This window comes from Eulemur rufifrons, chromosome 7, assembly GCF_041146395.1.
Source record: "Eulemur rufifrons isolate Redbay chromosome 7, OSU_ERuf_1, whole genome shotgun sequence".
NCBI classification, from domain to species: Eukaryota; Metazoa; Chordata; class Mammalia; order Primates; family Lemuridae; genus Eulemur; species Eulemur rufifrons.
This window is the reverse complement of record NC_090989.1, coordinates 234,709,682-234,726,822: the sequence shown is the minus strand read 5'-3', so window position 1 is coordinate 234,726,822 and position 17,141 is coordinate 234,709,682. Positions and strand designations below refer to the sequence as shown.

The following is a 17,141-nucleotide window of genomic DNA, read 5'->3' as shown; positions in this document are numbered from 1 at the left end:
TGCAAGCAAGCAGGCAGTGGGGAATGAGGGGAAAGTGATGTCCTAGAAGCCAAGTGAAGATATTCTTTAAAAAAAGAGTGATCAAATGGGTGAACTGTGGCTGAGATAGCGGTACAATGAGGACCTCAAAATAAATATTTTATTTTATTTTATTTTATTATTTTGAGGTGGGTTCGCGCTGTGTTGCTTGGGCTAGACTCAAACTCCTGGGCCTGAGTGATCTGCTGGCAAGTGCCTTTATGATCCACTCAATAGTAAAGAATCTCCATTGCATTTCCAAACATTGATGGATACTTAAACTTTATACTATGCAATTTGAGCCTGACTGGTAATATAAACTTTGGGATTTCCTTGAAGTTTAGTTAAGACTTCTAGGTTGGTCATTTAGAGCTCCTTTACTTGCAAAACACCAAAAATGTACTAGCTTTAACTTGTCTAAATTCCTTACATCCAATTATTTCCCTTCCCTTAAAAGACTAAGTCCAATAAAAACAGGGAGATTAATGTAATTCAAGAAAATTCCATTTTCTCTGGGAAAACATAACTCAGTGCAGGCAGAATAGTTTAAAAGATACTTTTGCTTTAACTTTTACCCCATTTCCTCTAGTGATGACAGAGATCAAATATCAAATGCTCCAGGTCAGAGATTAGTTATGGGATTTTTAGTTGAAAATGAGGCACTTCAATGCATTCACTTACTTGAAACCAATGAATATGTTCGTAATTAGTGTTGTTTAACTGCCTATTCTCCTACTCTTAGTAAAATCAACAATTAAAACATTGTTGGGTTATATGTGATTTCATACACCTAAATCATAAGATCTACATTTCCCATCTTTTGTAAAAAAAAAATATATAGCATGTAAAATATTGAAACTCATAGAGCCAAAAAAAATTCTCAAGTGTTCTGCCAATGTTCATTACGGTTTCCTTAAAGTATAATGTATAAATGAAAATGATTCTACACACGTCTCCTACATTATACTCTTGTGCTTTTTTCATTTCCTTTCAACAGAGGGGACATTTATAGAGGGCATGGGATAGACATACAGCAGGGGAAGCTGGTTGGACAAGGAGGATGTAAGAGAAATTTGCCAGATTGAATTCACAGTCTGAAACTAAGATCTGAGTACAGAAATCATCTTTGATGTGCATGGCTTGTTCAAGGCAAGTGTTGGGCTTTAAAGGATTTAGAGTTGCTCTTGATGTCTCCTACTCTTGCTGCCTGCCTGCTTCCCCCCGTTGAGGATATTCTCCTTGCTATGCTATAGACATATGGTTACATATTTCATTACCTTCTGTTTGAAATTCATCCATCTTGATTTTAAGTATATTTTCTCTGCTAGTTCATAATATGTTAACTTGAATTTTAATCTGGTAAACAATATGTGTAAAAATTGTTTGGTTTGATTCCAGATTAAAACCAAACAAAATAATCAACCAACCAGCCTTTACTAAGTTGAAAGTAAAAGTATATAGAAAGGGAGGAATATATTAGGAATAGTTGGTGTATGGCCAACTCCGTGATTCACATATAAGCATAAAACTGACTCTGGACATGTAACTTCAAGAAAGGGCTCAGTGAGGACAGTATTGAAAAACATAGATCCCACTGATTAGAGGAAAAATGGTCATTTATATCTTTTTTATTGTAAGATTAAATTTGTTTTCTCATCCACATTTTATTATTTAATGTCAATTAAATATTATTTAATGTCAACCAAAAAGGTTATTGAGTGTTATTATTCAGAATAAAACAGACCCAAGTTTAAATTCTAGCTTTGACACTTACTAGGGGATTTGACCCAGTTACCTGCCTTCTATGTCCTTCAGTTTTCTTAAACATGGAATGGTGAGAATCCCCACCTACTGAGATTTTTGTGATGAGGCTTATATTAAACAATTTATGGGAAAAGAGTCAGTGCAAGATAGATTTTAATTAGAAAGTAAATAATAATATATGTCTTGGAAACATATAATAAATTGACAAGTGCGTAATAAGTATATAATAACAAACGAAATTTGGGAGAAAACATTTCTTGAGTATAGACGTGTCTCAGTTATAAATAGGAAGACTTTTTGATTCATATTGTAAAGTGTTTAGTGCAGAAACATATAACATTACAAAGAACAGCTTGAAATCCTAATTATATTCCCTCTCTAGGCATTATCAAGATAATAGAAATGCAGAGGATTACTAATATCACATCAAAGCTAATGTTCACTTACCACATGATTTATAATATTTCCAAGTGTCAGCTCAGAAAACTAAGAGATTATTTATTCATCCCAAGATAAAAGAATATATTAGAGTTCTTAAATGAATAATGATTCTGTTTCTTCATGATAAGGATATCTATCTTTCTATCCATTCATCTATCTGTGTGTATGCATCTGTGTGTTTATATATCCTATCAGAATTGCAAAAGGCATATAAGTAAATGTCAACAGAATCTCAAAATACAGTTATATTTAGGACATGTTTTCCTCTAATCACCTTTATATCTAATTTCAAGTATTATTTTAAATTGGGAGAATAATACATATTATCACATATATAATTCTACACTTTGAGTTAGAATCACGGATAACAAAATGCTAATGTACAGTATCAACAACAAGGGTGAGTTGAACAGATTGCATATAGTTGGGGTCTTCCAATGATAGTACTGTTGATTATACACTAAGATGTTGTGGCCTAGAAATAATGCTTAATTTTGTCCCAAGCATTTTATCCAACCTAATATGCAAACAGTCATATTAATATATCTCAATATCTTCTGGAAGATAAAACCTTAAGCCATTTAAGAACACAAGCAACAAAATTAACTGTTATCAGACTTTGGTTTATTGTAAAATTTAGCAAAGATTTTCTTGTAATCCCTGACCCCTTGCTCTAAAAACAAAAGCAAAAACATAATTATTGCTTATTCTTTTCCCCCTACTCTGTTTGTGCCACTGTAAAAGGAGGGAGAAAAATCATTGTAATAAATAAAAATAAAGATGTAACAGAGAAAATAAATCAGTTCAGATGAGAAGTATTAGGAGCAACAGAAATACCATTAAGCAATTTCAAAATAAGCTTCTTTTAAAAAGGCTGTCTTATTTAAAAAAAAAAAAATCACACCAAAAATATAGCAGCGGAGAAGAAGGATAAATACAAGTTAATTGCACACCAGTCCCATGCAAAAAACTGGGTAATTAGCCAAAGCAGTAGTACTCAGAATCCAATTTGGGACGCTTGTGCAGTGCTTGTGAGTCCTCTATTATGGAGCTGTCACTGAATTGGTCCAAGTCTGAAGGGGTCTGGTGGCCTGGGACATCGTCTGCCAAAGTGTCCAGATAGCTTCCCACAGAGATGCCATCCAGCCCGTCACTGCCGTCGTGAAGGCTGTTGTAGCTGCCACGTAAGGAGGTGCTCTGACTCTCCAATAAGCTGCACAGGCTGCCACTGAGACTGCTGCCTCTGCTGGTGATAGTGGCTTTCTCTTCGATCATCCACTTGATGGATTCGATGCTCTCGTTGATAACGAGCAACTGGCGCATGAGCCTGACATCGGTGGCTCTGAGGTTAACCTATAGAGAAAAGGGAGAGAAGAAAGATGTGTGTTATTCTTTATTCTTGAAAGACTCCAAATTCATATAGATTCTGTCTGCGCAGTCCAGAATTTTAAATTCACAGAATAAAACATAAGCATGCTTGATCTCAGGATCTTTTTGAAAACTGCTGACTGATGATTTGATTTTGAATCATAACTAAAGAACCCACTTCCTCCCAGATGCATCAGGCTCCAAAAGGGACAACAAAATTCCCATTTCATCCTTGACCCTAACTAACCAAGCTGTCTGAATGTAGCATATTGAACAGCAGGTCCTCTGCTAGGAAATTTATTCTCTCTCTCTGGCTAGATAATTAGTTTATCCATATTTACATGGGAATATGTGTGTGGATCCTGAGAGGTGGGGAGAAGAGGAAGCTGTAGAAATTAAGGAGTCATCATCAGCATCATAGAAGCCTCTATTTATTGAGTGATAATGTGCCAGGCATCATTATAAAAGCTCAACATTCAGCAAAATCTAATAACATTGTACTCCAGGTATTATTATATTTATCCTCATTTCACAGATGAAGAAAGATAAATTTACAAAAAAAAGTTAAGAGTACAGGAAAGGCCTGCACTCTACTCTTTATGACTATATTGACATAGTACTGAAAAATGCTTTTGCTTTTAAGAAGAACCAAATTGCTCTAATGTTTACTGAATCGAAAAGGGTACCAATACACTAGGCTGATCCAATTTACAAGATGAAGTATACAAATATTTACATAGATCTTATTATTCGTTTCAGATATGTCAGGGGCACCCCAATCAAACTGGGATATGAGACTCTGGAAAGATCCTAGAACTTGCTGAAGTGCCTTCTAGGTTTCTGGTCCTTCTGAAAGTTCTAAGTTACTTCAGAGATATCCGTCTCCAGAGTCACAAAGCAGAGTCTCTTTGTAGGTCCCACAGTTTAAAGAGAACGTTTGCTAACATCAAAGGTGTTGTGGTTTGGGGGCAGGTGCTGTAAGAACTCCCAAGATTGCCCTTGTTCTTGTTGGAATTGAAGAAATATGGATCCTAAAAAGATTCCACTGCCTTGACTGGGAGGTAGGGACATGTTTGGCCACTAGAGGTCCTAATCACATTCTTTATATTTTGAAAATGGATTTCTCTTCCTCCAGTTGGAGTATTAGCCACAAAGGCTGGGCCATGCTAATTCTTTCTTTAAGATACAGGCTAATTCAGATTTATGTCAGTTTCTAAAAATTTCAAAGACACTTATTCTTGAATGACTCAAGCCATAAAGGAGAAAGGAGCCCATTGTTTTCAAAAGTATGCATTCATATTGCAAAAATATTTCCTGGTGAAGAGTTAATCCATAACCGAAGGGAAATTTTTGATTGAGTGAACATGATGAACAAACATTAGAAGGGATGAAATTTCCACCAATGACTCCAATAGATGCAAGATTAAGGATTCAAAATATATATATAAGTATAAACAGAAAAAGCATAAAATACAATTTTAAAACCCTTAATTTTGCTGGATTATTAAAGTGATTTGAGTAACTTCCTCATCTTCTCTGAGAAAAAACCAAAAATAAATTGCATAGAGGGTAATGGTGAAAATTGTGTCTCTCTGAGGTGTTCGTGAACAGAAGGAGGTGGTGGACTTAGCAAGTCTTGAGGTACTTCTCTATTTGTGGTCATGTGTCAATAACCTTGACTTCGTGTTGGGAAAGCGGGCTTTCTGGCAGTCTTTATGTTCAAATTCCCCCCCACACCCCATGAGCCATCAAGACACCAGTCAGGTTACAAATAATACAACAAATATTTACAAAATCACCAGCTATTCACCTAGGTCCACGGAGCAGCCCAGAAAATCAATATGAGTCAAACTCTTACAAAATTCTTCACCAGGCATCTGTAGCTGGTAAAACTTGCAGTGTCCCTTAAAAGGCATGGTGCAGTATCAATCTGATCATTTCCTAACGGCGCCCCATGAGTGAACCACCGCTGCAAGTACTCACATCTCCACCCTGTCCTGTGAAATGCTCCAGCCCAAGCCCAGCTCTGGGCGTCTCCCACCATTCCCCTCACCTGAAATACTTCACTCTCTTCCTCTCCAAATCCTCCCCAATCTTCAAGTCCTACTTCTTTCGTCAACCACTACTTGCTGGTTCCAGCCTCCTCTGCTGGCCTGCTTGACCTCTACGGTCCTTCTAGATTGTCCCTCACAATATGGCTCAACTTTGTACTGTTGTATGCTGAGAACTGTCCTTTAGCCTTTTCTTCAACTCAGCTGTAAACTCCTTAAAGGAAGAAGCCATGTCTAACATTTCTTCAATAATCTTAAAGTCTTTCCTAGGCACTGAATGATTTTTCGAAATAGTCATCATTTTAAGAACTGTGGAAGTTCAGCTCTTAAGGCAGTAAATAATACCTGTTCCCAGCAATCGTGTCACTCAGGGGTTAAAACAGAATAAATCTTTTGTCAGCAATTTTTGTCTGACTTACACAGGTGGCTGCATCAGATACAATTTTTTTCAATTTTATTGAACACTAAGACTAAAAGGGGAGTTGATGATGAAGTAACAAAAGCTTCCTTTGACCGTGAAATGATTTATTTAAATAAGAAAATCTTCTGAAGGCCAAACATTCACAGGCCATTGAACCACTGTTGGGGGAAAAAAATGACGAAAGTAAGTCAGTTAGAACGTGTTGATCTGGCTGATAATGATTATAGATTTAACTGTGTCTAACCCTGTGTCCTCCCGTGAGAGAGTAAACAGCTTCCCACTGTGGGAGCGCTGGGCGCGCCGGTTCACACAGCAGCAGCCGGTCCATTACAGGAGCTCCTGGCGCAGGGAGCCCCGGCCGGCCCAGCTGGTGCAACCGCTTTCTCCAAACACTAAGGTGCAGTTGTGCTACTGATGACCCTTGACAGTATGAGCAATCTTCCAAGGAACTAAATCACAATATGGCTTCTGTCTCCTATAGCCGCCCCGCCTTTCCTCACTGTTACTCATTTCAGTCTTTACGAAGTCTGGCCATCAGCTAAGAACAGAGCAGCCTTGCCCTGGCAGCACGAAACCACGTGCTTCCTTCAGCTGGGGTATTACAAGGTCCTGCAACTTTACTTAAAGGATATTGAGAGTTGGGACTCTTCCTCAGGGCCTGAGTTTAAATGTCACCTTTTGGGATACTTTGACAATCAAGGTATCCAATCCTCATGCCGTTTTATATTACATTCCCATGGCTATTGTTTCCTCCATAATATTTATGACTAGTTGAAATCATCCTGCTTATTATGTGTTTACTTATTATTTTCTGTCTCCCCCATAAACATGGAAGTGCCACAGGGTTCAGGGGACTTCATCTGTCCTGTCCACTACTCTGTGCCAAGACTTAGAAGAGTGCCTGGCACACTGTACTCAATTAGTACCTGTCCAGTGCCTGGTTTACCAACTTTGCTTCAGAGTGGACCATCTGTCAGGAATATGGGGTTTTGCTGTGGGTCAGGGATGTGACTTGAGGGAAAAAACAAAGGGAGCTTCCGGAAAGAACATTTCAGTATTGAAGCATTCCCAGCACATAAGCTCATTTTCTATTCATTCACAGAATTTAAACACTGCAGAACTGGTGTAAGGTTATTTCTAGCTTAATTCTACAGAGTATGAGATAGTATCTCGAAAAGGAAGTGGACTTCAAGGTGTGAGTCACACTCCAAACATCATTCTGTTTGTTCAGAGGTGATAACTGGTACTAGCACAGCACAGGTGTTCTGTAAACACTCGCTGAAATAAATTGAACAAAGGAAACAGACAAACAGGACAGGTACCAAAAAACAAAAGGAAAAAAATGAGGTTGGGACTGATTGATCCAAAGAGATGGGGATGTTCTTTCCTCTCTTCTTCTTCACTTTCTCACCCCAACTCTGGTCCTTTTTATTGGTTTTATTCTGAGCCTCAGTGAACCATGGGACTCAGTGGAGGTGGTAAAGCAGTCCTACGAATAAAGATTAATTGTGCCCAACTGTGAAGATTAAATTCAACTGAGGAACCCACCTAACACCTCTTTCTGCTTTTCATATTGAGATTACATTTTAGATGTGATTTGTTCGATAAGAAGATTCTACAAATCAGATAATCTCAGGATTTCCCTCTATTATGACATTTTCTCTGATTCTTTGTCATTCCTGTGGCCATTTGATTACCAAATTGTTTCTGCTATAAGAAAATCATGCAGGCTACAGAGGAGATGGAACAATCAATTTTGCTGCTCAATAGCTCCAGCAAAAGATGTCACTGCGAAAGACTCGTGGCTAAGGTCAGAAGATTGAGCTCCATGTGAATTTTAATTACTTTTTCAGAAATAATAATAATTTTTGCTCTTGCCAGTGGGTTTAAAAATTATATATGTGTTCTGCTCCAAGACAAATATGCATATCATCTTTCATACATCTATATATTAACTGAAATGTGCCCATGAGCTGCTGAATGTATCATCCAAATAGGGATATTTTTCACTCTTTCTCATCATACTGGAGGCTTGGATGGCACCATGTACTCATATCTCTCATAAAATCGTCTCTACTATTTTTATCCTTTTATTTATGAACATCGATTAAACAGAAAAAAGCAGGCCATGTTGTAGTTATGCATTCCTGCTGTAAATCCACACTATTCATGATAGAAATCCCGAGTTTTCTGCAAGCTGTAATATCAATTAGAAGGAAGAAAGACTTCTTTGCAAGTCCGTAATCACAAACCTGAGGGGAAAAAAAAAAGATTAGACTTGCCTTTGAATGTGATGGTCTAACCCTAGTTTCTAATTGGGAGAAACCAATCAGCATTTTTCTCGGATTTGTAGTTGAGGGAAGAAAGATTAATTCTGGCAAGGCCTCTTTTCTGGCCATATTAATTTCCAAATATATATACACACACACACATACACATTATATATATATATATATATACACACACACACACACATACACATATATATAATTTTAAAGCATCTATATTAACTGAAAAACGGTTGTGAAGCTGCTTAGAATTTTGTTTTTCCCAGCAGTTTATTCTAGTTTTTTACATGTTCCCTTTGCATAACCTCCTCATGTCCGTATTTGCTCCCTCTCCAAATTCATCACATCCTCAATTTAATGATTACAGATTTTCTGCCTACCCATCCTTTAAATTCCCTTACTAATATCTGTATTTATAAAACTCTCCTCTATTATAACTCTTTTCTCCGAGAATCCATAAGGATTGTCTCTTTGCAGTCTGAGACGACATTGTCCAGCACCTCCACCCCCTGCTTTTGGTTTGGAATCTTCCGGAGAAAAGCCTGCAGCCATATACAAGTCAGTGCTGTCCCTTCTACCAAAGCTTTACTTTGCTTTCTCAGTCAGTTCAAAATTTACAACAAAATTTGTTTCTAATTGGGCAGCAGAGGATTCCATTTCTATGTCAGGCATCTTTGTCTTCCTCCGTTTGTGTTGTTTATATGTGGAATTGAACAATAACTAAAAGTTCACTCTTTTCCCAGAAACTTACAGAAGAATAATTTCCCCAAAGACTAAATTACATTCATAAAACCACTGTCATCAGCACAGCTGACTGATTGATGTTGTTTTGATAAAGTAGAAAGCTGCATCTGGTTTATTTGAAACAGGAGGCACATGTGACTCCTCTGAATCTTAAACATAAATTCCTGCCACCAGGCTTGCTCATGAGACCTGTATAGTTTCTGCTGCTTGTAGTTTTCCGATTACCAAAGTAAGACAAGCAGCTGTTCAGTATGAGTCCATCAGGGTCTAGGTCAAACTGAAACTTAGATGCCTGTGATATCAATTCCTTTTCCATATTCTAATACAGTGAAATTGTTTCCCTCCGTGCTTTCAATACGCATATGCAAAGTATAATTTTGGCTAACGCAACAGACTGTAAATCACCCAAGTCAAAATTCACTTAGAATGATTTAACAAATATATGGACTCCCCACATTCATAGCAGAGAAGCTTATCCATATACATGAACACACCAGAGAAGTATTTCCTCTAATTTATAATAAATGTTCTGCATATATGTTTTTTGAATTTAGAACTTAAAACAGTGTGTTCACAATGGAAGACTGGGGCATGGTAATGTGCTCCTCTGGGATCTGTAGTAGCCATTCTATAAAATAGACATCTGTACTAGAATGTTTACAGCAGCACAATTCACAATTGCAAAGATGTGGAAACAACCCAAGTGCCCATCAATACATAAGCTGATTAATAACATATGGTATATGTATACCATGGAGTACCACTCAGCCACAAAATCAATGGTGATGTAGCACCTCTTATATTAGCCTGGATAGAGCTGCAGCCTATTCTACTAAGTGAAGTATTACAAGAATGGAAAAACAAGCACCATAAGTACTCACTATCAAATTAGTATTAACTGATCAACACTTATGTGCACATATAGTAGTAACATTCATTGGGTGTCGGGTAGGTGGGGAGGGAAGAGGGGATGAGTATATTCACACCTGATGGGTGTGGTGCACACCATCTGGGGGATGGACATGCTTGAAGCTCTGACTCGGGTGGGGCAAAGTCAATACATGTAACCTATACATTTGTACCTGTGTAATATGCTGAAATAAAAAAAATGGGGGTGAGGGATGCTCGATCATTGTATCTATGGAATGATACTCTATTGATACATTGCTTTGTAGTTTGAAAAACAAGTAACAAGTACTTAAATAGTTCTTAATGGAAACAAGAAATGTGTAAGGGAAATTAAGGTCATCATTGAAGGGGCCATCAGCATCTCCTACACGACAATTTTTCTCCCCTGTAAGGAAAGGTGGTTTCTTACTCTGAAGGAGAAATGATGGGTGATATGTTTGTTAATTAATGACACAGACAATGCTTTCAATAGATTTCACTTATAAATCACATCCACTATGATTTGAGGGTCATAAAAGTAGGGTATATATTGATAAGAAAAAGTTAATGTAGATAACATTCAGATGTAATTTGAAGAGTTTAGAACATACTAATAGATTAACTACATAGACATTACTGAATTTTCAATACTGACAATGTTATTAAATTGCAATTTTGCTTTTCAATATTTCTTATTTAATTTGAAAATATACTTTAACTTGGCCTCAGTAGTGGGAAAAGGGGAGGAAATTAGGGTAGGGATAAGAGTTATAATTATTGAGTTGCCTCCTATGAGTCAGATTTTTTTTTCATATGTTAAATTATTTTTGTTAGAAGGGTCCTTCTGTAGAAAGGTACTTTTGCATAGGATATATAACTGGGGCACTGGCATTTTATGGTAATTATTCATTTTTACCTAATGTTGATAATTTGGTAATATTTGAAATGCTTTACTTCATGATGCTGAAGATCAGTTTTGTTTTGTTTTTCATATGGTGCCTAAACACTGACTAAATATTTGGGAAAATTTTTGAAGGGACCCTCTATATGGCGTAGTCTCAATAGCTGGGAGCAGTGATAGGAAGAGTAACCAATAAGAAACACCTGATATATTCCAACATTCACTCATAATACATTAACCTTCTTGTCTAGTAATTTATTCAGTTTAAGATTTTAAAAATGGATTTATGAATACTAATAAAAGTATCTGCCATTTATCAAATGCTTCCTATGTGCCTTGTACTTATCTAGATGCCTTCAATATTCACTTACCTAATAAATGTAATGCCACTGTCACAACAAATCTGTGACAAAGCTGTTTATTATTCTCAGTATGTTTCCATTCTGACATATAGAGAGCTTAGAAGTCATTACTCCCATCTTCACAACAAGGAAAAAGCTGAACAAACTGGAAATCAACAACTATTCTTAGATTCATCAGAAAATTGAGGTCACTCAGAAAACTGTAGTCCTCAGAGACAGACAGGTGGATACAGAGAATCAAAGCTTACTGGCAACAGAAGCCCAGCAGCAGAAGGCCCCAGCTTTCTGTAGGAACACTTTAACTGTAATGGATGAACTGCTGGAGGTTCAGTACGGATTAGCTTGTGAGTTAAAAAATCCAAAGGGGCCTAGTCTCAGGGGCACCACTGTATTTTCATGAATTTTATCTCTGAGAGCCTACCAGGTTCTCAATATCCCCTGTACTCACGGAAGGGGGAGGGAAGCTCTGAAATGCACCCAGACCTCCCTGTTCTCCTTAACAAGGCCTGCCCTGTTTTACCAGAGCCTAACAGATGGGGGTTTTACCAAGCCTAACCAACCTGAGCAAAAAAAAGTACCTAACTCAGAATCACTAAAAGACTGAGACATAGTCATGGACTATAGACCACTTCCCCTTACCCTACATCTTACCGCCAGATCAATAAGGCTACTGTGTAATAATAGGGAATTACAGCTAAAAGAACTGCAAGCCTCTGACCCTATTTAAAAAGAGTGTGTCTAAGAAAACCCAAGGACAATAGAGTAGACAAAAACAAAGAGACTAGAGAAAATTTTAATCTCTGACACCTATAGCCACGGCAAACTGTAAAGAGAATCTAACTCCTACTCACATAAACATAAAACTTTACACTAAAGGCTTATCTATCTCAGTTCCTTTTACATAATATCCAGTCTTCAACAAAGAATTACAAGGTATTCTAAAAGGCAAAACCAAAGTCTAAAGAGACAAAGGAAGCATCAGAACCAGACTCAAATATGGCACAAATTTTAGGGACTATAAGACTGGGAATTTAAAATAACTATGATTAATATGCTAAGGGTTCTAATGGAAAGAGTGGGCAGAGGCAAGAGGAGGTGAGTAATATAAACGGAAAGGTGAGAACTCAAGGAAAGAATCAAAAGGAAATGCAAGAAATCAAACACTGTAACATAAATGAAGAATGCTTTAGATGGGTCCATGAGTAGATGGGACATAGCCAAGGAAGGAATCAGTGAGCTTGAAGATATGTCAACAGAAATTCGCCCCCCAAAAAAAACAAAAAAAAAGAAACTCCCAAAATTGAAATGCAAAAAGAAAAAAAATGAAAAAGACAGTATAGAATATCTAAGAATCGTGGGACAATTACAAAAAGTATAACATATGTGTAATGAGAATACAAGAAAAAAGAAAGGAACAGAAGCAACATTTGAAACAATAATGACTGATAATGTTCCCAAATTAATGACAGGCACAGATCCACAAAGCTCAGAGAATACCTAGCTGGACAAATAACACAAAACCCCACATCTTGGCCTATTATATTCAAATTGTAGAAAATCAAAGGCAAAGAGAAAATCTTTAAAGAAGCCAGAGGAAAAAATACCTTACCTACAGAAGAGCAAGGTTTAAAAATTACACCAGCCTTCTTTTCAGAAACCATATAAGCAAAAAGAGTGTGGCGTAAAATACTTAAAGTCATGAAAGAAAAAGGCCACCAACTTAGAATTCTGTGTACAGCAAAATTATCCTTCAAAACTGAAGGAGAAGTTAGGGAAGATAAGAAAAATTTCTGAAAACGGACGGTGGTGATAATTGCTTAACAATGCGAATGTACTTAATGTCACTGAACTATACACTTAAGAGTGGTTAAAATAGTACATTTTACATTATATATGCCACAACTTAAAAAAGTGAAGGAGAAATAAAGACTAAAGATTTTCTCAAATAAAAAAAGTGAGCAATTTGTTGCCAGTAGACTTGCCTTAGAAGAAATGTTAAAGACGTTCTTCAGAAAGAAGGACATGATATAAGCCAGAAACTCAGACCTACATAAAGAATGCAAGAACATTAGGGAAGGAATATATGGAGGTAAAGCAAAATATTTCATTTTTTTTATTTTTAATTGATTTAACAAATAACAGTTTGTTCAAAATAACAATGTATTCACTGATTATAGCTTATGTATGAGTGAAATGAATGAAGCCACTTATAAGGGACAAAAGTAAAGAACTGGGAATACTCTATATTATATAGTACTTGCATTACCATGATATGGCATAATATTATTTAAAAGTGGACTTAGATTAGTTGTAAATACATTCTAAAAACTCCAAGTTAATCACCAAAACTTGATTTAAAAAGAAGTACAATTAACATGCCAAGAGAAGAGAAACGAAATCATATAAAATGCCCAATCAAAAGCAGAGAAATGGAAGACAAAAAAAAAAAAAAAAGGAAAGAAAAGAAAGGACAAAAGAAAAAAGAATCAATGAATGAACAAAGGAAACAAATAGAAAACAGTTAAAATATGATAGGTATCAATCTAACTATATCAACAATCACTTTAAATGTGAATAGTCCAAATATATCAATTAAGTGACAGACTGATGGATAAACAAACAAGACTCAGATATAGGGTGCTACAAGAACTCACTTTAAATATAAAGACAAGAATAGATTAATTCCATTAGGCAGGTGAAGGAAAATGAGACTCAGAGATGTAAGGCTCCTGTCCCAGTTCTTATAGATTTTGAGTGGCAGAGGCAGAATCAGACTGAGATTTAGTTTCTTGTCTTCCTCTCAAACTGCACTGCCTAGAAAGTGCTTTTATGTTCTCATGCTATCAGAAATAGCCAATGTCTTCCAAAACTTACTGGTAATACATCAGTTTACCATTGCCAATTGTCCCTTACTGTCTCATTTTTAAAAGACTGTAGTTGTTCAGAAGAGTAGCATGATATGTTTGAGTATCATTCAAAATGACTTACAGAGGGGAAAAAAAGGGCTATTAACATTTATTGACAGACTGTATATAATATATGACATTCTGCTAGACCCCAGTGGAACATAGAGATGATATTCACTGTCACCCTAATTGAAGAATTTTACAATCTAGAAATGGAAATCTCAACATCTTATTTTTTTCCTCTAGACCTACCAGAAAAACAAAGTAAATTATTACAATCTACTTTAATCAAAAATTTCCAAATTTCCTTGAGAATATCTTATAGACTTCTAAAAAAATAACATACAATTGTTTTAAAAATTTATTCAGTGTTTTGAAATAAAGCAAAGGTTGAAAATCTCTTCAATGATATACTGGAGCATAGCCTAAGAGGCCCAAGAATGCATTATTTAATTTTCTATGGGGATATACTTTTCTCTGACCTGCTATTTACTACTGAATTGGGCCAGACTTATGAAGTTATAAATTGAGTTGTAGATTTATGTGTTGAAGAAATGAAAATGACTTCTTCCCAGCAAAATAATAATCATCATTATCATCATCTTAAAGGTTACAGTTTTATTGTCCTACTAGACATCTGATTGTTTTGTCTCTAAATTAGAAAACTCATTTCATATGACTTTTCTTGAGGAAATAACTTATTTTTCTAATTTTCTTTTGAACCAGTTGTACCATCTTGGTGATTCTTTCATTAAATGAGCTAAATCAATCTTTGACACACTTCCTTTATGTTTATATGAAAGTCACATTTTCAACTGTTAAAAAAGTATACTTTGGCAGATATGTAGTTTGCCCTAAAGATGCACAGTGTGCTCACTTGCTAGTTCTAGTTAAATAGAGTTGCCTAAGAAGATCCTGGAATGAATCACAAACAGCAATAGAACTTTGCTCTTCTGATTCTGTGTGTGTGTTTCTGGTTTGTTTGTTTTGTTGTTGTTTCAGATCTGGGCCAGGAAGTTCCATGTTTTGTTTAACTGCTTGTCATGTCCATTTTCATAACTGGATGATATACCATTGTCTCAATTATGTGGTTAAAAGAACCCCATGTGTAAAACGTGTGTAAAACAGCCAATTTCAGGGGCTAATCGGCACTGAACAACTAGTCCAGTAAAGGTTACATAATCATAAATTATTCCCCATTTGGGTAGAAATAATTAGCAATCTGGTTTCATGATGTGATTGATCACTTGTTGATCTCTATTAGAAAGATGAGAATTTATTATGTGTTGAGTGGTGACAGAAAATATAGTTAGTTGGTCTGTATTGTTTGTGTGTCTACTTGCCTGCTTAAATCCATGAAAAAAATAATCCATTTCCACTGAATAGCAGAATTACCATTTGAGATCGTGTGTTCTATGCTTTCTGGTGCCCTGTGCCTGAGGTTGTAGAACTGAATTTCCAGTCTTGCAGGTGGATGTGTATTTAATTGAGAAAAATCTTTTACCTCTCATTGACAAAAATAGGAAATATTTTTTTACTCCTACAGTGTACCAATAAATTAAATTATGTCCTTTAAGTAAAAGTAGACTTTTTGTAATTTCAGGTGTCATCAAACACTTATAAAAATTTAATATTCCCAAAATTCTGAGAAACTAAAGAAACTGAACTCTAATACACTGAATATTCTGGCTTTTTAAGGAAAAAAAATTCTCACCAAAAATGCTAGCTCAGGAACATTATTACATAAGAATCAAAATGAATCTTTAGATGTGTATTGGTTTGGTAATTTTAGCTTATAAATAGCTAAATGTCTTTTCCTTGCTTTTGTCAGTATGAAAAATAAACATATAATTAAACTTAATTTTTTATAATTTAGATTTATTTTCTAATGAAGAGACCAGTTAATCTTAACTTCTAAAAATTTCTTTTATTGGTTACTGATGAGATAAGCTAATGTTTCTTCCATATAACATTTAAGATTGATAAAATATACAATTAGGTACTCAATTCTACTGAATTATTAATCTGGGCCTTTTTAATTCATGAGCTACGATCGCAACACTGCACTCCAGCTTGGGCAACAGAACATGACTCCAACTCTAAATGATGATAAGAATAAGAATACTTCAACTGTACTTATGTTCTATACTATGTCAGTTTAAATATAATTTGGAAGATAATTTTTCATTTTAGGTCCTGGACTAATATTAAAACAAGTTAATAAATAAAAGTCTATGAATATTTGTATAGTTTCTAGGAAAGATAGAATACTGAAACACTGGTCACCAATGGTTATGAATATCTTTGTCTTTTATTTTAAGAGGTAATAAAGTGGCTTTGCTTTTTGCAGTCATTTAAATGAACATATTAATTTTATCATCTACAAAGGTGTGAAAGGGATATTTTGGAATGTAGAGATCTTATAGTTGTATAAGATTTGCTGGTCTGCTAAAATGCTTGCATATAATAGTGCTTGTATATGTTCCAGTTTTTCTCCAAAAGATAAGTAATTTTGATTAAAAATTATGGCCTATATGGATGATCACAATAAGAAAGGGCATGCTGTGTTCCAGTAAAAGTATTTACAAAAACATATACTCCTAGGTATTTTATTTTCTTTGTTGCTATTGTGAAAGGTATTGAGTCTTTGATTTGGTTCTCAGCTTAACTGTTGTTGGTGTATATGAATGCTACTGATTTGTGTATATTAATTTTTTAAACTGAGACTTTGCTGAATTTATTTATCAATTCTAGTAGTCTCTTGGCAGAATCTCTGGGTTTTCTAGATATAAACTCATATTGTCAGTAAAGAGTGATAGTTTGACCTCTCTGTCCCCATTTGGATGCCCTTGATTTCCTTCTCTTGTCTGATTGCTCTGGCTAAGACTTCCAGCACTATGTTGAATAGAAGTGGTGATAAAGGGCAAACTTTTCTGGTTCCAGTTCTAAGTGAGAATGCTTTCAATTTTTACTCATCTAGTATGATGTT

At 35.6% G+C, this 17,141-nt stretch overlaps 1 protein-coding gene across 1 annotated transcript in view; it reads right to left on the bottom strand.

Moving 5' to 3' along the window:
- Positions 1-2,842: 2,842 nt before the first annotated feature.
- The window catches only part of LURAP1L (leucine rich adaptor protein 1 like), a 37,657-nt gene continuing 23,358 nt past the window's right edge, over positions 2,843-17,141 (bottom strand). Inside the window, exon 2 of the mRNA XM_069474203.1 lies at positions 2,843-3,576. Within this exon, the coding sequence (XP_069330304.1) occupies positions 3,202-3,576 (375 nt within the window). The 3' untranslated portion in view covers positions 2,843-3,201. The remainder of the gene's footprint in view (positions 3,577-17,141) is intronic.